At 40.0% G+C, this 22,364-nt stretch overlaps 2 protein-coding genes across 2 annotated transcripts; both read right to left on the bottom strand.

The window, feature by feature from the left end:
* Positions 1 to 1,247: 1,247 nt before the first annotated feature.
* LOC310943558 (sodium/hydrogen exchanger 9B2) lies at positions 1,248 to 9,348 on the bottom strand. Its single transcript, XM_083909159.1, has 13 exons — positions 9,291 to 9,348; positions 7,627 to 7,900; positions 6,675 to 6,876; positions 6,372 to 6,542; positions 5,542 to 5,684; positions 5,274 to 5,401; positions 4,172 to 4,347; positions 3,567 to 3,673; positions 2,952 to 3,101; positions 2,585 to 2,693; positions 1,986 to 2,122; positions 1,706 to 1,889; positions 1,248 to 1,380 (listed from the first exon to the last, which is right to left on the bottom strand). The coding sequence occupies exons 2-13, from the start codon at positions 7,771 to 7,773 to the stop codon at positions 1,316 to 1,318; spliced, it is 1,719 nt and encodes a 572-aa protein (XP_083765285.1). The 5' UTR covers positions 7,774 to 7,900; positions 9,291 to 9,348; the 3' UTR covers positions 1,248 to 1,315.
* A 768-nt stretch (positions 9,349 to 10,116) lies between these two features.
* On the bottom strand, positions 10,117 to 15,251 carry bdh2 (3-hydroxybutyrate dehydrogenase, type 2). The gene is made up of 10 exons (XM_083909525.1): positions 15,190 to 15,251; positions 13,814 to 13,899; positions 12,667 to 12,745; positions 11,870 to 11,966; positions 11,671 to 11,779; positions 11,251 to 11,311; positions 10,978 to 11,091; positions 10,723 to 10,781; positions 10,518 to 10,610; positions 10,117 to 10,374 (listed from the first exon to the last, which is right to left on the bottom strand). Exons 2-10 carry the CDS (start codon positions 13,883 to 13,885, stop codon positions 10,321 to 10,323), a joined length of 738 nt encoding a protein of 245 aa, XP_083765651.1. The 5' UTR covers positions 13,886 to 13,899; positions 15,190 to 15,251; the 3' UTR covers positions 10,117 to 10,320.
* Positions 15,252 to 22,364: the final 7,113 nt, after the last annotated feature.

Here is a 22,364-nt window from a genome sequence, read left to right as displayed (position 1 = left end):
TATGATTTAAGTTGAATTCATGCTGGAGCGTTTTCCTTTTGTAATACATCCGTAATATTTGATACATGAAGGGTTTGTATTGTGAGATCCGGTCTTTTCATTATGACGATGTGTGCCGACTGTATGTTAACTGATCTTTGTAATGATTTTGGATTAATTCTGCATTTGAGGTGTGCAAAGGTATAGTCAAGATGTTTAACTCAACCGTTTTGGCACATACAACTGCAGCTTCAGCCTCTTCTCTCTCTTTATTATTATTATGACGAGATAACACTGCATGTAACCTGGAGTTGAATTAAGTATAAATGAACGGATTGCACCTGCGTTTCCATCAAGATCGACCTTCACATTTATCTTGTGTAGTTTAAAGTGATCCATGATTGGCCAGTTTGAGTGTTTTACTCCTGTTCATTGGAATAGATCGAGTAGTGGAGTTAGTATCACAGTCAAACACTCAAATTAAGTGATACTGATGAGTTAATTAGTATTGGCAGCTGTCTAAATGACAGCTGAGATGATCGGATTATGTTATTACTCGACAAACTCAGGACAGTATGTTTGGATTTTACTATCATTTATTGTTTAAATAACATTTGGTAAAAAAAACAAACAACACATGTTTAAAGTGATCAAATATTGCTATCAGAATATAATAAATACTTCAGATGTAAATCCAAATAAAAAAAAAAAAGAAAAAGATCAATATAACAAACATGAAAAACTACTTTGCTTCATGTTTACCTTACATTTAGAGTATTCATGACATTTACACATCAGACAGTGTCATTTATGAGCAGCCACACTGTTTTAACTAGAAAGTATTTTCAAAATATTTTGTTCTCTTCCTGAGTCATTGTAAACTATACAAACAAGACAATCACCTAGTACACATGTCAATAATAATAATTAAAAAAAATCACCAACACAAAATGTACCGAGTACAGAACTAAAAACACCCTACAACTTGGGTGTGGTCTAATTTATTTAAAATGTAAATTCAAGCAAAAATATGGCTATGGTCAGTACATTCTGTGAAGTAGTAGAAACTGCTTGTATTCAAATACAGCTTAACAGTGCAGACAACTTGCATGTAGGTCATTTGTTTGGAGCCTTCGGCCTGGAAACCACCGGTGGCTATAAATACAAGGTGATGCATGTCTCCCTTCAGTGAGCACCAGGAGCTGACGAGCAGATTTAGACAAAGACAAAAACAAAAAACAATAAAAAAAAAAAAGAAAGCTCAAATATCCTCGGCATGAAAGCACACGGGAAATGTTCTTGAATGTCCTTGCTTGCTGGGCGAAGACGCGTCGTGTCAGAGTGTACTTTCGTAGGTGACGGGAGTTTCGTTTTCGTCTTCTCCCGCTGCTGCTTCGGTCCCTGCAAGATGGAGCAGTTTGGAAAGTTTAATCCGAGAGTAGATTCATGCAGGAACAAAACAACATGCATGGAGAAGATGTAAAAGACGTGAAATCAATGACTGCCAGTGTAAACAGCCTGCTGACAGCTATGCAAAATCCTGGTTGGACACATCTATCACCAAGGAGCAGTAGGGAAATGATTTGCAGGAAAAGGATATTTTCACTACTCGGAACACAGCTACGAAGCTTGGCAGGATGGGGTTGTTGAGCTGAGTTGGAAGAGTTGAATGTAGACGTTTACCCACCTAAGAAAGAAGCCGATAAATTGTGTTTGACTCGCTCACCACAGACTGAGTTCTTCGGTCTCTGTAATAGGTGAGGCCCAGAAAGCCCTATAATAATCGCTCCGACAGGAGCTGTGAGGAGGATGGACAGCACGGCCACTGTCAGCACATCCAGGCCGTACTTCTGCAGATGTGCGTCATCCTTTTTTCTGGCCATGTCTAAAGCCGTGGAGCCTATGGCTGCCTAATGAGCGAAAAATAAACATCAAGAAGTAAGGATAATGCTGTGTTATAAAAGTGGAAAATAGACAGAAAGACGAATATTTCAGCAGTGACATACTTGCACTGTGGCTTTGGGCATCCATGCGAGGGCTATGAACACCCTTTCCCTCATGTTGAAGCCCGCGCACAACACGCACACGTAGGTGAACAGGATTCGCACCGTGAGGGCGATGAGTAGAGTGGCGATGCCCAGACCTAGATAGACGAACAAGATGTCACACTGGATTTTTCCTCCCCAGAGACATAAGCAACAGAAAAAGTTCAGGCCTTGATCCAATACACATTGGAAACCATTCCCAGATAGAATTGATTAGAATTAGTTGGGGTTTCTTTGCACACACACCAATTAGTGATAGTGAATTTGATTGCATTTATTTCACCCTTTTTTTTTTTTTTACACACCAGTAGTGAACCTTACATTTATTTATTTTTAAAAACTGTCCAATCAGTAACTCTCATACTGGAACTACTACTAACACAGGTATCATTATCTACTGATACAGGGATGAAAAGCTCCGCATTAGTATTCCTTTTTTGAATATGCAAACATGTTGACATGTATCAAGTCATATTTGAATCCCTGACAGCGATAAGAGCCATCACATTGTGTGTGTGTGTGTGTGTGTATTTTGGAGTGTGTGTGTGAATGCTTCTCACCAACTGTGTGTCCCTCCAGCTGAGAAACTTGGATCTCTGCTCCGATGAGTCCAAAGAGCAGTGGCTCAGACACATCCCACGCCCATCCCACCACTTCCTCCACACATGCCTTTAGACAAATGGAAAATAAATGTTTTTTTATAGTGAAAGATATGTATTATAGCTCTATATCCTGATCTTGGGAGATCAAACACATTACTGGAGTAACATGAGGAGGGGTGTCTTAACAGGAGCAATAGATGATTAGCAAAAAACAGACATCACTAACAGCAGTTTTAAAAATGTATTCTTGTAACTTGACGAATGTGAATTAAAGTCACAAAAACAATACTGCGCGTGTGCAACAGTTACTCTATGCAAATGTTACCTTTTCTGCGCCCCAGCCGAGCCCGGCCAGAAAGGCCAACACCAGGGTGCAGAGGCCTCCAGAGCCAGGAAAGCCGGCGACGTTGCTGCCAAACACGGCAAAGACGGACAGACCCAGCACCAAGAAGGAGCGCTTCATCACTAAATGTTTCTAGCAGAAAGAAAAGGTTTGATTAATATAGATAAAGAATATTTAACTTTAAGGAAATATGTACAAAATAGTGAAGAATAACTTCCTGTTATGAAAGAAAACACTGAGGGGAAATATAACACTGAAATTAACATAAAGTGCATTTTCACATGCATTTGTTGGTGCTTTATAATTTGTTCCTAATATCCAATCTAATCAATTTTTTAAGAGAGACATACAAACAGGAAGTGATGAGGCCTGAGTGTAAAGCTGAAGTAAGGTGGAGCAAGTCCATTGAGACACTTGTACACAGACAATAGCAACTTAAAATTGATCCTGTGGTTTACTGGGAGCCAGAAGTTATGAAGGCATGTAAGTTTTTCAAGGTCGTATATGTAGGTAAATATAGGTTGTCATGCAAGAATGAATGAAACAGGTGTAACTGGTTGACATTGTGTTCATGCTGAGAGACCATGCTTAGGTTACCTGGTCAACGCTAGGAAAGTACTGGATGAGGAAGCCGAGGAGAATCCCAGCGACCATCCCACCAGCTACCTCCAGCACACCTCTCAGGAGGTTGTACCACGTGGAGCCTGAAAGGACCGGTAGATAACATACATGTCATTTAAATGTGTGTGTCAGGAGCTGGGTACAAAATGTATGATCTGACAGGTTTAACGTGGTAAACTATGGCAGCCTTCATTCAAGCAATTCCAAGACATTGCTGTGCAAAACACACTGTAACAATAGCTCACTTACACCCCCTGCTGAGCACCTGACAAACTATGTATGAAAGTGGCTTATTTCCGACCCAAGCACAGAGTGGAATTGACTTTGCAATGTAAACGGTGTTGCCATAGTGAAATGGTGAATTTCAAAGTTTCACCATTAAACAGGAAGTTCGGACAACTCAAGTAAACATTGCTCAATCTACCAAGAACTTTACATATCCTAGTCCAACAAGGTTGTGACATAGATTACAGTAATTGGAACACCACATAACGGACACAGGAAGCAATAATAGCTTCATACAAGTCACAGTCAGAACTCTAGTATTTGTCTTTTTATACGTACAGGTAGTCACAGGTTACCTGTAGCGAAGGCCATGCCCAAGCACGTGGTGAATCCAGTGATGGCAAGGATGTCGTCGAAGCTGCCTGCAGCCATCAGCAAAGTGGGGATGCCCTGCTCCAAGCCATAACCGTCCTTCTGCAGCAGCAGCATGGAGGGAACCACCACTGCTGGGGACACGGCACCCAGTACAAATCTACAGTGGGGAGGAAACTGAATGTTCATCAAATTGCCTATAATTTTTAATCTTATGATTCTTGAATGAAGCCTTGATCATGGTACTGTTAATGTGCCTCAAGTACAACTCTGCTATTAATTTGACCAGAATTAACAGAAAAGGATTTCCCCATTTTATAATGACAGTAATATTCTTTCTTGCTCAAAGGCTGAAAGTGGGCCTCAAAACTGAGTTTGAGTTGGGCAGTTGAAAAAGTATTAGTTTTGGCTCTAATCCACCCTCAAACCACTGATAAGCAAAGCATTCGGAGGAAGAACAGCCTCCATATGGCAAGTGACTTAGGAAGAGGAAAGCAAACGTGAAATGATAAGAAAGAAATACAGCTTTCATTTTGTTTCATTATTGCACTGACACAAAAGTCCAGCCAACATAGACAAATCTTTGTGCTGCATCATGAATACTGAAAAACATCCCTCAGCAGTAAGCCGCATGTAAATAAGAGGATGTAATGTGATGTGATGTGATGCTGCAAAGTGCATTTTACAGCATACAAAAAAAATGTTTCATGTCTAATTACCAAAGCTCCACATGCTCCAAATGTTTCATGTCTAATTACTAAAGCTCCACATGCTCTATAACTATCTACAGAAGGAATATACTGTAGTCCTGTACCACAGAGAGCTGGAAAGCCTGCTCACACAACTGATAAATGACGTATTGACCAAATACAAAGAAAATTATTTAAATACAAAAAATTGCTCTGTATAAGCCTCTATTGCTTCTGTGATTAGTTTTTTGGTTGTTTTTATTTTTTTAGGAGCTCTTGGACATTTCCTGGAGCTACTGCATGCACAACTGAAACTGTGTGTGTGTGGGTGTGTCTCACACAATTATGGACAATGGTGCTGTGGACAGAACAGAAAATGCAGTAGTTTTATATTTACCCGAGGATGAAGCCCCACACCCAGGGCAAGCCCAAGAGGAAGTGAGAAACAAGAGCTATGGTGCATGCCTCTATTATGCAGGGTCCCACTGCCACGCGTATACACACCGACTTAAGTTTCACCAGAGCCTGACAGCAGAGATACACAGAGATTCCTTTGTTATTTTAAGTGGTATCCATACTTTATTTTTTTTTATCGACCAACATACACAACTTCAAGTAATACGTAAACTTTGCACTAAGCTACAGTTGTGGGGTGTGAGGCATACCGTGGAATCCAACCCAAGACCAGCTCTGGCAAGAATGACAGCCAGAGCAATGTTCCTCAGTGACGCCGACCATCTGACGTTAATGTTCACTCCTGTTGATACCACTGGGGTGTTCCTCAGCATGAAGCCCATAAGCAGCATACCTGCAACACAGCACAAGAGTGTGAGAGGAGAATGATCCTTTCAAACGTGGTAAATGCTGTTTATTCTTCAGGGCAGTTGCTTAGGGTACCTATGTAACAAGAGTGTCCCCCCCTGTTGCTTTATGAACTTACAGTACTTCAACCGGACACCCGAGACAATGAAGCACAGCGTGGACGGAAAAACACTAATATAACAGTGACCGTTTTTTTCTTTTCCCACTATGTGCAATCATATCTTCACAGTACATTGTTATACTTTGGTTTTGTAAACCAACATACGAGAGCTTTGTTGAGACAGAGTATTTTTCCCACACTAAAGCCGAATACAAAATAATAAAACACAGCAATCCTTTGCATCACCACCTATTTGGTGATTCCCCATATCCATCTATGTGCTTCTGGAGTCTACTGAAGCAGCAAATTCTAGCAGCGCTGCCGTGCGTGTACATGAATGATAGATGTGGTCCATTCATGTCATGCCAGTGCAGTGCATGTATCTGCCTATTGCTGAAAATTAAACTAAATGACCAATGAACGCACTTTTAAACATAATTTTACACCGTTTATGTAAATGCAGTGGTATATAATGACTACATTTGAACGTTTTAATCTATCTCGTTGGTCTAATCAAACAAATACAGACATTATCATGATGTATTATCACCAGTGAATTCTCTGTTTTTTTACCCAGGAGTGGTGGGAACGGCGGGAGTTTGGGAATACGGATGAGAGCCACCAATTTTCCACCGATGAGCGCACAGAGGAAGAGCACCGTTATGCCAAACAGGTTTCCCCCTGGAAGACATTCGTCCTCCGTGATTGACCAAACCACTCCAAAGAGTACAGCTGCCAAAAGGACTGTAGAGGACAGAGGTGAATGAAATTAAAGACACACCATGTTAATAGCGATAATTATTGTTCCTTTATATACATTACAAGAAGACAGTTGTTGACAAAAAAGCCACTACAAGACCTTCACTGCTTTGTTACCTTTGGTAATAAGAGAGGCCCAGAGGCCTCTTGGCGGACATGGACAAAATTTGCGGAGCAAGGGGCAGCAGACCACTGGTGGGTCCGTGTTCGTGCCAGTATCCACCACTGGGTTTCGGGGAAGAAAATATGTCGTCTCCTCTGTAACATTTGGACTGGAGCAGCGCCGTACCACCACCTGGATCTGGTTCACGCTTAGGTGCTGGAGAAGAAGAATCAGGACACGGATAGAGATAACATGTGTTACTTTCTGCTGCCTACACACCATATCTGTAAACACACAATTTTCATTTTTATCTATGTTTTAGTTTCCAGCTTCAATTATTGAATAGCCTACAGCTCTTATCATTTGCTGAAAGAATAAGCAGATAATAAACTAAAGAAACTAGGCCATCAAGCTTGTCTAAATGAGGCGTCCTACGCAGTACATAAATACAGTGTTTTTGGGAAGATGAGAACTCTCGTCCATGTCCACGTGAAACATTAATTGAAAAATCCTTGGATTTTGCACTATCAATACTGTTGACACAAAGGTACTTCCTATCAGCAGATTACACCCAGCTGTTTCTTGGCAAATAAAAGAGTGGAGATATGAATTTGCCCAGGATCTCTGATATCCATTCATAAATCCCAGGACTCCCCATGTCGTATTATGACTTTGGAACTGACCGCATCCAATCAATTTAATGAGGTAAAATAACAGTGTAATAAAACATGGTGATATCAAAACAACGAAATAGAGGAGACAAAGAAGTCGCGCCAGATTACAACCACTACATCATTTATCTGTGGCATAAAATGTCTTCTTTACTGAGGACTAAAAAACACAAAAGGTATTATTATATACAACCAAATATAACCACATGTTTACCTTTGATAAAGACAGTTATGATTGAACTGAATTGGGATACACTTGAGCAAATAGTGGAATGATATTAGTAAAATACTTCACCTCCACATGATTTCCGGCAGGTACAGCAATTCTGTCCAGAAGTGGGCTAGGTACTGGACTGGGCGCCGGACTCGGAGCAGGACTGGCTGCAGGACTGGGCACAGGACTGGCCTCAGTTGTAGCAAGTTTGGGCTGAGTGTCTTCCATGGTAGTATGCGTCAGTATTTCTGTGGTCCACTCACTTCTCTCTCTCTGTCACAGCACATCCAGCTGAGGGGTTGGGTTGGCCATTTGAGGGGCAGTTCCTTCACGTCTGCTGTGTGATGTCAGGAACCTATTTGTACAGCAGCGTTTTTTTTTGTAGTAGAAAAACAAATTATTGTTGAGGTGATGTTGATACAGGTGTGGACTTTTGCACATCATGACAGATAAAAAAATAAATAATATTGCATACTTACATTTATAGGCACTGTCCCGTTATAAATAAACTCATGTAAACTCTGTAAAGACAACTTACTAAAGCACGTATCAGAATGGGGAGGAAAGGTGACTTTGATTACTTTTGATGGAGCCTTTGGCATGATTGTTGGTGCAAGACGGGGTGGACTGATTTTATAGAGAAACAATCCGTCAATTGGAATTTTCATGCATAACCAAAGAGTTTATAGAGAATTATCAGAGGCAATAGTGCCTTCTTGGTTCAATAGGAGAGGAATACCAACTCATTACAACTAGGTTATGCAAAGAATCAACACTGGGTTGGAACCTTCAAGCAGATGGGCTACAGCAGCAAAGCACCACACTGGACCATGTAAGTGTATTATGTGTACCTAAAGAAGTGGCCAATGAGTGTAGAGAAAATAACCCTCAATTCAAGTCACATGACTAAAGCTTGAATGGGGATCTGTGTAGGAGACTGTATTGGACCCACTGTGTTAATGACAGTTGTTTACATTCAATGTCACCTCACCACAGCAAAGTTAACATAGACGAGCTAACTTCTTATTTTGGACAAACTTTGGTCAAGTATCTGACTGACCTTTGGTCAAGCTATCCATATAAATATTAGTGTTCTCTAATCTGAGGTTACTACGATGTTTTGACAGTTGCTTGGAGTGACAGACGCTGGTTAATCCAATTTGGAACAGAACACGCTAATCAATGTTTACAGGTGCGCCATATGGCGCTCGCAACAACAAACCTATACCTTGGGAAGCCATTAAGCTAGCAGGCAACTAGACGCCTGGAGGCGGACTGGGTTGAGTGAAGACGTATTTATAGTTGTGTTATATCTGTGGAACTGTGTACGGTTCACTTTGCCTGTGGGAACAGCGACAACTCAAGTCATTGCTCAAGTTATATTATAATTAGTCGGCGAAGAAGCAGCTCCATAGCGTTTACCTAGCAGTAGATCTATTATCGGACAATGTCCTTTAAATTACCGCCGTGAGCTTACGTTTTTATAGTAAATGAGTTATGTGTCTGTAGTAGAAAAAACAGCAATTTGACTTTAGGCACAGACACGTTTAACAGCTGCTGGTATTCGAGTTACGCGAGGGCAAAGCGGTGTTCATAACAGTAGCTGCCCATGCGCTTCCTGGAGCTCTCTCCACTCCCACTTAAAAAGACACAGTAGCCACAGCTACTGCCTCCCGGTGACGAGAATCACAGATACACTGGGCGTTTTATGTAATTTTTTTTTTTTTTTAAAGAAGGCAGCTCACCTCACATCGTAGTCGCCGTCGTCTCCTGTGAACGAGAAGCGGCAACGTTCCTGGCTCCTCTCCCGAGACAGATTTACCGGCTGGGGAAATCGGAATGAGGCGGATTAGTGGTGTGTCCAAGCGAGTGTGAACTACCGAGCACAGGCGCGCTTGTTGGGGGGTGGTGACTGGCGGGGGAGGCGTTCATTATCTGCCACGCTGAGATTCACAGAAAATACTTTGTGAAGTCGGTGAACTTTGCAGTACAGTGACAATAAGGTAATAGGTTAACGTGTATGTGAAGGGTTTCAGTCGCCGAGGTCACATCATATTTCACCTGTGTGTAATTGGACTCAAGCAAGTCCACTTGCTAGCTAGCTACCTACTGAAGATGCTATTAGCATGTTGTTACTGTATTATAATGTAAAGTGCATTTTAAAGTATAACAGTGGATGTTTTACTTTATAGGTTGTTACACTTTCATATACAGTCTATCACAACGCTTGCCATTATTCCTTAGTAATATAAGTCATTCGCACATGAAGGTTCTCAGTCATATAGATAATAGTATCGTAGTTTACATGAAGGAATCTGGACAACTAGCCAGGCAACTTATCAAATTGCAATTATAATATCTGTTTAGAAAACTTGCAATTGCATATTTTTCCTAAACCCATCAGTCTGACTGTAAACTGTGTGTATTCTATAGTTATGTTAGTGTGTCTTTGCTGTTTTTAATATGTAGTCCAAGAAAAGTGGAAACTACATCTCTTATGCTATTAACTTATAAACACATATTTGCATTGATTGCAGCATAAAACAAAGAAAGAACACATTTAATGTGTGGATTGATTTATTAAAGTATGAGGCATGTGTAGCATGTTTTCATTTCATTCTTCATCTTTTGAGTTATGCTGATCACAGAGAAACAGGCAGAAAAACAAGACCTAAAGTGTATGCTCGTTTGCGGATTTTAAAAAAATCACGTCGTGCACTTGTAGTTTTTATTTCAAAAAGCAAACAAGTGTTTCCACCACTGCCATGATGCTTCTCACAGCCTCCATCCTCCATCGATGATTTGCTCCGTCCCTGTCACGTAGGCCGACTGAGGAGGATCCAACACATTAATCAGATTCATTCTCTCACTACTGACAATTGTCATCTTTAAAACATTTCAGATTTTCCAGACTACTGGTTACCTTGGGTTACGTTACCCTAACCCTACACACTAACTCTGCAAGCCCTCACCTCATCTGAAGCCAGGTATACACACAGGTACGCCACCTCTTCAGCTGTGCACATCCTGCCGGTTTTCTGCCTTGCCATGAAATCCTTATAAGCCTGTAGGGAGGCAGTACAGGTGAAGATGTACCTGTAACATGACTCAACAGGCATTACACAGTTTGGATTAACAATGGAGGACCTATTGTATCACATCGGAGCCTACAGTTACCTGTTCTGGGTCAGGTTGGGCCTGGATCCTGCCTCTCAGTGATGGAGTATCAACCGTCCCTGAATAAATACAAAAGAGCAGCCTAAACTCTCTTATCCTGCCTAAAAATATCTTGCATAAAACAGGTACAATAAACCTTTTTCACAGCAGATATTTTTCAACATCAAAAAGGACAAATATGTGTTTTTACCAGTGACATTAATTAGGACAAACCTAATGGTGGCCCAAGACTTTTGCACAATACTGTATACTTACCAGGACAAACACAATTACAGCGAATGCCTTGATCGATGAAATCAGCCGCGATAGACTTGGTGAGCCCGATCACTGCGGCCTTAGAGGTGCTGTACACGCACCGGTTAACAACACCTGTGTCAAGGAAACACATGTCACCCACACACACGCCAAGCAATAATCTAAGATAAGAGGATTACACTGATCTTGGTCATACTTAAGTGTTCCTCAAATTGGGCATAATGTTTGTTCTCCATTCATCTACATTGGAAAGATGTGCAGAATATCTCCTACCTTTTATGCTTGATGCAACAGAGGCCATGTTGATAATGTTTCCTGATTTATTTGCCAACATCTACAATGACAAGACAAATCAAAAAGTTGGCAAATAAACTGTTCATTGACTTTTTAAACTATGAAACTATAAAACCAAATTTAAGTCGACATTTTTTATGTGACAAAGTTAAATCATCCATACTAAAATGTCCCATAGTGCCAGTTTGGTGCGTTTGTAGCTAAAGCTGGATTAGTGATTGGGCAGTGACTGTCCAATCATGTCATAGGCTCAGAGTAATGCAGGTAATCCCAGCGAACAAAGGATGAGAGAGAAAAAAACAATATATGAACATATGTCACTCAATTTCCAACCTATTTCAGTTGCTCAATTACAGGATAAACTGTGTTAAGCGTGCGATGGAAGTGGGCAAAGGTCACCTTGGGCAGGAAAGCCTTGCACATCAGATACATGCTCCTAACGTTCACGTCCATCGTGAAGTCCCAGTCGGCCTCTTCGCAGTCCAAGATGGAGCCGTGGTGTACGAACCTGTGTGCAGTGCGTGACGGACGAGAAAGTTAATGCAAGATAACGCAACCTAATTTATGAATCTCAATCAGTAGAAGAAAATAAATATACCCAGCTACATTGAACAGCACATCTACGCGGTCATGCTCCTTGGCCAGGGCTTCCACTTGATCCCTCTTGGTCACATCCACCACCTTGGTCTTGATCCCTGTTAATGACCAGGAAAAGAGAGACTAATTGATTATCATGACACCAATTTTATTATATTATTATGAGATTAATGTAGACTTGGCATGGTCAGATAACATTTATTGAATTTCCAGCTGCTTTCCTATTTGCAGTAGCCTCAAAGTCAATTATCTGTTGCTCAGAACCGAGTAACTGCTACATCCTCGGTGTTTTCCTACATGGCCACTCAACAGCTCTACAAGAGCAGTTGGAGGTGACATGATTTTCCGCTGAGTTGCCTGAAAGGAGGTGTTGAGAGGGGGAAAGAGTGTTGACTTTGGATTTATTCAAACCTGTTCCTGCAGAGACTGGAAGATATTGTTTTACTTGCCTTTTTTTTTTTCCACACATGTAAATGTCCTCTAAATCACTTTTATTTACGTTTATATATACAGTCAATGCAAACATACAATAATATGAATATGCTGTGTGGAGAACACTCATATGTCCAAATAGTTACATATATATAGAACGTTTCTGTTCAATTAAACAGTCTATTAGGAATAACATTGTTTTGTAATCAATCACCAGTTGGCTTAGATTTCTTTTTCATTTCTCTTTTCCCTTATAATTGCTTGTTCTTGGGTTTTTGTAAAAATATTTAGTCATTTCTAGCTGTCACTTTGGGCGCATCACACCGGTTAACCAGCAGGTGGCAGCTGCAGACCAAGAGAAATTACCTGGAATAACATCCAGTTCCTTCAGCTTCTCTCCATTGATGTCCGTGGCTGTGACGTGAGCTCCCTCCTTTGCAAACGCCTACAGTTGAAAAGAATCAGTCAAAGACATTTTTTTTTTTTGATTATAGAAAATGATTAGGAGCGTTGTTTTTTCCCAACTCATCAATTCTGAATCGCTAGCCCGAACACACACACACACAGTCACTTCTTGGGATTTGACGTGATCATTCGGGTTTCTACTGATTTCCATGTATCCATAGACACAACTCTCTCACTGTCAAACCATTTCTCCGGTCAGTTGACAGCAGACAGCAGAGTGGCTGCATCATTAACCACAGAGCAGGGCGCATCAACGAAAGATCACTCTTAAGGTTGAAATGGAAAACGCTTAAAAAAAAAAAAAAAAAAAGACTTATCGCCATATGCAACCGGTAATGCTATGTCATTTGAAAGTAATGGTCTGAGACAGAGTAAACAGACATCGCATCTCTACAGCTGAATTCCACCACATGACACAAAGCCGCCGTTATACGAGCCGCGGCATTACAGTTAAAGACATCACTTGAAGGGAATGGAAGTGATGATGACCCCCGTCTTTACAGGCATGGGTGTGAGATGTTCAAGTGTTTTGTTTGCCATCTCTCTGGAAAGAGGATTGTGTATGAGGAGTGTCTCGACAATGGTTTTTGAGTCAACTCAAGAAATCACTATTACGGCAGTCATTTACAGCATATATATATAGAGAGTGACAGCATATCATAAAAAAACAGAAATGCTTTTTTCAAAATGTATAAAACAATATGTATGATTTTTCTTTTGAAACAGTAATTTGAAAGAAAAATGCACTAAAACCTTCAGTTTGCATGCACATATCCATCTGCTGTCTACCACTTTATCCTCCACATGAGGGTTTGTGGAGAGCTGGAGCCAATCCCAGCTGACATAGGGTGAAAGGCGCCCAACATATAGAGACCTATGGGCTATTTAGTGTCTAATTATCCTCTGCATGTTTTTGTACACGCACACACAGGGAGAACATGCATGGCCATGCATGCACATACGTTGTTTGAAAATATACATCCATTTAAGCGGGAATGCCACCATCAAATGAACAAATCTGTGAGAAGTGCTTATTGAAGCTCATTACTATTGCCGTGGCACGTCCAATTCCCTGCGCCGCGGCCGACAGCACAATAACTTTCCCGTCCAGGCGCCCCATAGTGATCCGTTTCTCTGGAATCAAAACATGAAAAATAACAAGTTTCATTTTGTTTAAAGAAAATTTAGTTTTTTCCTACTGGAAACACCTCCCAGTATGCAGGGTTCATTTTTTTAGCAGAAAGTAATAAGAAATAATCACAGTTAATTAATTCAAACACACATAACGTGCAATCGTGTGATTTATATGTAAAATAAGACAGCAAAGCTAAAAAAAACAAAAAAAAAACCTCCACCTTGAACCTTTCAAGCCAAGATGTAATAATTGACAGGCTGTGTCTCAACAGATGTCGCAGAGACATATAATGATTTGGCAGTAGGCCGAAGCCTTACAGCTTCAGGGAAGAATTACAAGTGACCACCCATACATTACTGTACATTATTATTCCTCTAATGGAGATTAGATTGTGCCAGAGCTTCTGAATCCATATTCATAAGGCAGTGGTCCATTTTTTTTTTTCAATAAACCAAAACTGACATTTGCCACGCTGCATTAATAGATGAAAAGAAAAAGAGTGTTTGGTTTTCAAGGCGGAACCTTAAGGACATTCCCATTGTTCTAATTTACTGAAATGAGAGCAGCAATTTATGGGAAACATTATCAGTATTGTGCATGCTGGTAATAGTTTAATTTGAAATACTTAACAGGCCATTAATTTCTACAAAAACTGTTATACAGTAAGTTGCACAGGGTTATAAACAACAGACACATGTTGCAGTATTTTATATATTTAAAGAGACACAATAGGAATATGGAAAATGGGTTTACTGCTTACTAGAGTTTAATTCATTGCTATTTGATTTGGTACAAGTAGGGTAAACCATTGCAGCATACAGTTTTGAATATTCAATTTACACTTAATTTCATTGGTTTATTTTCTGTTTTTGTTTTGTCAGCCTCCCGCCACAAGGGGGAGTGTCACCTTTTTTAACACAAAGTGCGAAAAAGAGGGTCGTGGGTTTCAGGTGATGCTGCAGGTTAACGGATTTGTACCGTTAGGTAAGAAGAACACGTCATTTACGTTTCTTGATGGTTTTTGGACGAAATTGGACTCGATAGAGGGAGCATTTTGTCTATGTGTCCTACACGAATCCACATATTTCCTTTCCAATTTCACACTTTGTAAAAAAAACAAGTTTACCACAAGTATACAGCACGTACAGCAGCCACGCAGCTCGTTTTTACGTAACACCGTTGAATATTCACGTCACAGAGTGTCATTATAAACAGTATAATATATAACGTATAACTTGTAACATGTACCCACAGCCTCTTATTCGAAACAACGATAGAAACGCACTCACCCTCCGGTCAGGTCAACACTGTGGACGGAGTAGAGCAGGAGAGCGTAACACGTGACCTCGTGTGTGCACTGTCATTGGTTCCCAACCAGGAAGTGAAGTAACAGTGCAGCGATGTGAAGATGAAGAAGAGCTTGAGTGTTAAATTGCTGCATTTTTCAAGCTAATACATTTAGTTTTGCATTAAATAGTTCAATAACGTGTCTGCAGTTGTTAAAAGTTTATTTTATTTCCGTGACAGTTGCGACTACTGTGATTTAAAAGCAGGCGTCACGTGAGGTAACTGTCTTCATAATGATGATGAAGTCTATCTTTGGACATTGGCCTTTAGAATCTGCAGCAAGTTCTGCATAAACTTGGTTTTATTATAACCGATGGTTAATGTTTTGTGAAAAGAATAGAACAGTAAAACCTTACTCACTGGCTGATAAGGAAAAATGTGTAGGTAAGTAGGTATAAAAACACTATAAATACACTGTCATTACACTATGACACATTTAAATCTGAATGTCTTGATGACAATCACATTTGATTTATAAATGTATTTTGCTGATTGGGGCTGAATGTAATGAGGCTGCAATAAATCCTACGTTCATGATTAGAAAGTTCAGCTTTACTTGCTATGTAAATGTACCTTTATACAGCCTCCTAAATTTGAATTTGTTGTTCTGTTTAACATTAGTAGTTATAGCTGGAACCCCCCGTTTTTAAACTCAAATTACATTTTTAGATATTACATCTAAGCTTATTATAATCAGATAATAATGAAAATCTGTCATCATAAATTTAATCTATGTGATTGCACTGAAACTCAATTAAAAAACAGACCAGACAAAGCTTGTCAATGTGGCCTTTGAATAATAAAGTAGCCGACATCTATCTGTCGAGTTCCTTTTGATACACTAATGGTAAACACGCAGCAAATCTTGAATGAAATGACCCCGTTGCAAGACGGCGTGTGTCAGTTGAATCTCGAAATATGCATAAACAATTTTTTACATTTGTCACAGGCTTGACCAGCCCACCGGCGGCTGTTCTTGGATGAGCCCATGAGGGAGTGAAGTCACCATTATTATCCTCATCACAGCAGATAAGTGGACTGAAAGCCTCACTGGTGCAGACTAGAGAGAGAGAGAGAGCGATGCACTTCAATCAATGGACAATAACATGGAGTGTCATGAGTATGCTGTGCACATAGCGGCATGGTCGCCTCTGAGACGGGTCACGTGAAGGTACATTACATTTCCAAACAGCTGTTGGGTGTCTTGTAATAGTCTGAGGCATGTCCTTATGTGGTACATGGTGCGTCTTCCTGTTTTGTCGCCAAGTAATCAGAGATGCACATGTATATTTTCTTTTGTCCTTGAGTCCAGATACTGGCTCTTTGCTGGAGATATCCAACAAGGTCTGTCAGGCTGACGGAAAATTTCATGCAAATTTTACTTTTGTGTGAAGCCTCAAATTATAATTTGATAACTGGTCTGATGTCTAATAATGGAAATGGAAATTAAATATGTGAGGGCATTTTTTGCCCAGACAGCAGCTGCTCCCTGGATATTTTCTCTCTTCTGGGAACATTCTCTGTAAAAACCAAGGGTTTTGTGTGAAAATCCCACTTTATTAAATATTCGGACCAGCCCATTTGGCAACAAGAACCGTTCAATTTCACATTTCATCCCCGTTCCGAAATCTTGGTTTGAACTTCAGCAGGTCATCTTGCCCTGGTCTGCATTCCTTGATGCATTCAGTCGATGCCATGTTATTGGCAGATTAGATATTTATGTTAACAAGTGCCTGAACAGGCGTACCTAATAAAGTGGCAAGTGTAAATTCCCATATTGCGAGATAAAAGTGAGATTTCAACTTGGGAGATATATTATTATTATTTATTATTATTTTTAAAATGAAAATAAGCACATGTAAATACTGTATTTTGTTAATTGCTACATTGTTCAGTACCAAATGTTCTGCATTGCAACAGCCAAAGGCAAGATAAACTGTCTATAGTCATTTAGTAGAGAAGGAACTCATATTGGTTAACTCACAATGACAAAAACTGATGTTTTTGGACACACAGCAGATACAATAACATCAATAATTTTGACCTTTGTAACTAGAAAGGTCAACAATATTTACTGCATTCATTTACTGCCTTTTTTTCCCGGAGTTTTCACCTTATCCTCAGTCTTGTATGGATTGTATGGATTAAAACACACTAACGCGAGAGGCTAAAAGACATAATAGCTTTGAATTTGTAGCAATTGTGACTTTTTTTTGTGCGGAGAAGGATTCACAAATCTGCGGAACCCGACTGGTAGTGACTTGTACAAAGCCTGTAATGACTTATTGATTGAGCACGGGAGGGGGGAGAAAATTGAAAAACACTTTTCTCCCTAAGGCTATGTATCCATTTAATCCAAAACACACTGTCAGGAGTCTGAAAGATTTAAATTGTTTATTTAAACCCAACGAGACAATAAATGAAGAGCCGCACAACACATAAAGGATATGTAAGCGACAGTCTTTGACTCAATAGAGCACTTCAGTTAATGTATCTAAACAATGGGATTGAGGTTAATTTGGTGTGTCGCTGAGAATACACAGTACATGAAAAATCTTTATGTATGAACCTTTTCAAGCATTACTAGAGGGTCTAGGTTAATAGCATTGTTTAATAGTGTAAACATAATGGAGTCAGTGTTAAAAGCTACCAGCTGTGCAGACACAGGAGTGGGTTAGTGATGTTTTACCCAACCTTTTTGTTCAGGTACTGGTTTTTATTTGTGAACTATGAGAATAATACTTTCCGTATCTTTGATAAATTTGGCACCCTCCTCACCTGATGACCCCCTGGTGCCCCCCAGTGGCGGTTTGCCCCACTAAAGAAGCTCCAATTTATTATCTCACGGTTGTATTTAACACTGCAGTTGTCGTGTTTCCCGTTTCCTACGTTTTTTAATAACCTCACGCGTTTCTGCAACGCCGCGGAAGCGCGTACATTTAATTATCTCCGCTGGGTATGAAAGCCTCAGAGAATATGTAAATCAATATTTGTGACATATTTCATTCAGATACTTACAATTGGATGAAGTTGATTGTAAATGAGCTGCAAGCAAGTCATACCCTTTTTTTTTTCTTTATGACTCACACTGCACAATTATTTAAGAGATGATATGTTTCTGTGAATTGCTCCAATTTGGGGCCATTTGAAATTGCTAAAAGAAAGGTTTCCTCAAACATAAACACACACATGAGGGTTTTCTGTGGCCTCCAGCTTCATGGAAATGTACAGCTTAGATATAATGGGAACTAAACTGGTGAGGGAAATGGACAGTATGGATAATGGGATGCATTTGATGCAGCCTGTTTGGTCTCAACGAAAATCAAAACGAAATAGGTTTGCTTCACAGAGTAATAGGAGGAAGGCTATTAAGACTTTTGCTGCGTATGAAAAGTTGACCATCGCTTCTGAAGTAGCGGGAAATAATATAAATAGCATCCAGCACAATCCCTTTTCTTTTTTTTTTATAAATAACACAGGCAATTTCCTTCCTAATGAAATGCAATTACAACTATAATTTGGACAGACACTGATTACAAATGTCACAGAGGCCCAGATGTGTTTGGCTTCTTTCTCAGGTCAGGGCGACATGAGGGAAGTCTAATTGCACCACACATTTTCAGCCATTTGTTAGAAGAACAACACAAAGAGGAATCATTGTCAGGACTGATGCTTCTTCTGATGTCATCGAACGATTTGTCGCATTGTGTGCTTCTGTACCGACTCTTAACACAGATGCAGTTTTTTATCGCGCCATTCTCGCTTCGTATGAGACATAAGAACTACGAAAGCAACGGAACGGACATTTACGTTTTAAAAGTTACGCACTAAAGATTTAAGTTGTTGGTTACAATTGTGTGTGGATCTATATCCGAGGCACTTTGGATAAAGGCAGAGGCAACTCCAGCAGAGAGGGTAACTGCTGCTGTGATGTGTCTTTGAATTGTGAAGTGAATGCAAACACTGTCATTCTGGAGGGGGAAAAACAAGCGGAAAATAGTTTAAACAAAAAAAATAAATCCCCATCTTCCGACCTGATGTATGTTTCTGACATACTATGTAGAAATCAGACCCAGATCACATATTTAATTTGTCTACAAACATGATTTATTGTCTTATAGTTAACTTATTTGCATAAGATCATATGGTTGTTTAAAGTTGAAATAATATGTATGCGTTCACAACTGTATGAACTTAGACACTCAAACACTGATCAACTGAGTCATCAATAATGCAGATTAATACTTTACATGGGACTGCAGATGAAAGTAATACAGATACAGTCAATCTGGTACATTTACATAAATGATATAAATAAAGTATAAATACACAAAAGGATATTATTATTTGTGGCACTAACTGTCATTCTTAATGCTTAAGTCACAATAGCAGTATGGTTTGACAAACAAAATACAGTTTTATGTCATTTCCAGACCATGGAAGATGTAAAATAATATGAATAACCATCAATTATTTGTCTTAGAATATATTTCACCACAGAACAGGTTGGCTGCAGCTTTTTGTTGCATGGTAACAACAAGACCATTTATTATTATTAGTGTGAGAAATAAGTTTCTGAAGTGAACATAAATAACATGACTTGCTGAGAGAATGAGTGACCAACAGAAAAACAGATGCTCCACACACACAAAAAAAATAGTACAAACCACAAGAAAGACTTATACCACTTTATTGATCCTCCGGCGATCTCTGTGCACGATTTAACACCTCAGTATCTTCTTTGATTTGAGAGCAGCGATGTTGCCGAGGCTGTAAGGTTGGAAGGGTGTCAAAAAGAGAAAAATGGAAAAAACACCTCGGTTTCAGAGAAACAGGAAAGAAAGAAACACGTACAAAAATACAGGTGACTAAAGATTCAGCCTTGGTGCAACAGTGTGCTTATAAAAGTAATGATTCATGTCTTTATTTCTTACAAAAATTCTATTTTATTCAAGAGTGTAATTTCCCATGAGCCCACAATGTGTCCTTGTAAATGAGTTCTGTGGGCAATATCGTCAGCATCGAGCATTATAAAGAATTATCCTTCCACAATTTCCCATTGCAGAATATCACGTGTGGTTTTTACCTGTGGAAAAGACACGTTTAAACTTCATACAAGCTGAATTATAGGTGGTTATAATTCTCCTCACATGTACCTTCATGCTACTGGATAGGAAGGGACAAGGGGAGGGAAGAAAAGTCAATGCTTTGAGGTGACAGAAGGTGAAAGTAAATGAAAAGAGAGGGTCAAATAGGTGACGGCTTGAGCAGGTGCAGTATATACAGGCTTTACAGGCCACGCGCGTAAAAACCCGACTTAATGGGACCCAAGTGCAGCACAGTCACACAGAAAGGCAGTTTGTAATGGACTTTCATGAAAAAGCCACCAGAGTGTAGCCCCACGTGTTGGAAGTTATTACACAATTCACTGTCTTGAGACACCGCAGAGTTGGGTGACCTCCCAAAGAAGAGTCTTTTTTTCCAGTCCGGAGCTCAACAGAATGCAGGGCACGGAGAGCGCGGACAGACCCGGCAAGTGCTTCAGGAAGGTTAGAACGACACTTATGGCAAAGAGCAGACAGGCAGAGACTCCGTTGGGGGGGGGGGGGGAAGCAGACGGAAGGCTGTTGAGTTGGCCGGGACAGGGATGAAGAGCGGATAGCACTGAGACTAAGGCTACGTTTACACTCGCTGGATATTTTTATAAACGGATATTTTCCAAAATAACTTTGTGCACACATCATCTATATTGATGATTTATATTAACCCGTATAAATAAGCTGTCGAGAGCCATCATAACTATGCCAAGCCTGTGGGCGGCAGCGTAGGAAGAAGGAGAAAGCCATACAAGCCAATCAGAATCCTCATCAACAACAACAACGACTGACCTCTCACCCTCGATGTATGGACATAACTATACAAGTGACAGCAGCGATGATCACGACATTCAAAAATTCTCACGCCACTCCTTCGGGACCTCATTAATAAGCTCATTCTCAAAGTTCGCCCACCTGACAGCAGTCCGCCCAGGTCAGACCCAAAACCAGCGATGCTGACGGTGACGTGGCCTGGCTCACCTCTGAGTCCTAACAAATCTCTGCTCCTCTACGTAATATAGGAGCTGTATTTGCAAATGCGAACATGTAAAAATGATCACAACCACATGTAAAAAGGTTGTATTTTTGGAGCGTAGATTGCCTAAAACTCAGTTTTTCTCCTTTTTTCCCCCCCAAAATGATCATAAAAAGTTGGTTAATGAGGGGGAGACACATTTTATTTTCACTTTTTAGATGCCAAAATGATGGATGCAGTGAGGCTTTCACCTGCTTAAATAAAGGGAATATATATATGCCCTTTAACCAGGTTAAAGCCTTCACATCAAAGTGTCAGTTTCACTTCACTTACCTTGTTACTTGTCACCTGTCAAAACTGATGAGCTGTAGTCATAAAGTGCTGTACTGTAAAGCATATGGAAATCAACTTACTTAAAACCATGGGCCGACCATTTTTAACCTACATTTAATGTAGCCTACATGTCCCTATATATATATATATATATATATTTTACATATAAATCTAATGAGCTTCTATTATCTATTTAAGATACTCCTGGTCCGTGCAGCTCCTTGACTCGTTGTTTTCCTCCAGCTGACCCCCTGGGTCCCTGACACATCGTTCACCCCTTCCCTGACCTTCATTGGCCGCGTCGAGCTCAATCTACACTTGCAGACTCTGTGAATAATGAACGTGACAGAATGTGAGAGGAGCTCTCCTTTGCTCAGGCAGGCGAGACTGATAAGGTCAATGAGGTAACCCCACCCAAAAAAAGGTTTTTCCTTTTTTTTTTTTTTTTTTTTACCTTAGCTCAGAAACAACTTGCAGTAGCACCAAGTGCAGACAAAGTTGCGCCGAAACTGGCACCAAGTATTTCTGCTGCAGATAAGCTCTTGACTTCATGAATGAGGTTCATTCACGGGAATTTGTAATAGGTAGCTAAGTCTAAAGTGCTTAGCTACCTATTTCTAAAAAAGTCATTAAACGAAAGTTTAATGACTTTCGTTTAAAGTCATTAAACGAAATGGGATTCTTATTTCTGGTGATCAAACCCACCGAATGA

Source organism: Microchirus variegatus (genome assembly GCF_963457635.1).
Source record: "Microchirus variegatus genome assembly, chromosome: 23".
Classification (NCBI taxonomy): Eukaryota; Metazoa; Chordata; class Actinopteri; order Pleuronectiformes; family Soleidae; genus Microchirus; species Microchirus variegatus.
The sequence above is the reverse complement of the archived record's forward strand: the minus strand, read 5'-3'. Positions and strand labels throughout refer to the sequence as shown.

Coding starts and splice junctions, on each gene's coding strand:
- LOC310943558 (XM_083909159.1), bottom strand. CDS start 7,773: ATGGAAGACACTCAGCCCAAACTTGCTACAACTGAGGCCAGTCCTGTG. Junction 5,402..5,541: donor GTCTTGGGTTGGATTCCACG/GTATGCCTCACA, acceptor CTCTGCTGTCAG/GCTCTGGTGAAACTTAAGTC. Junction 2,123..2,584: donor GCTGGAGGGACACACAGTTG/GTGAGAAGCATT, acceptor TCGTCTATCTAG/GTCTGGGCATCGCCACTCTA.
- bdh2 (XM_083909525.1), bottom strand. CDS start 13,885: ATGGGGCGCCTGGACGGGAAAGTTATTGTGCTGTCGGCCGCGGCGCAG. Junction 12,746..13,813: donor TTGGACGTGCCACGGCAATA/GTAATGAGCTTC, acceptor TTTCAACTGTAG/GCGTTTGCAAAGGAGGGAGC. Junction 11,967..12,666: donor GGAACTGGATGTTATTCCAG/GTAATTTCTCTT, acceptor GGTCATTAACAG/GGATCAAGACCAAGGTGGTG.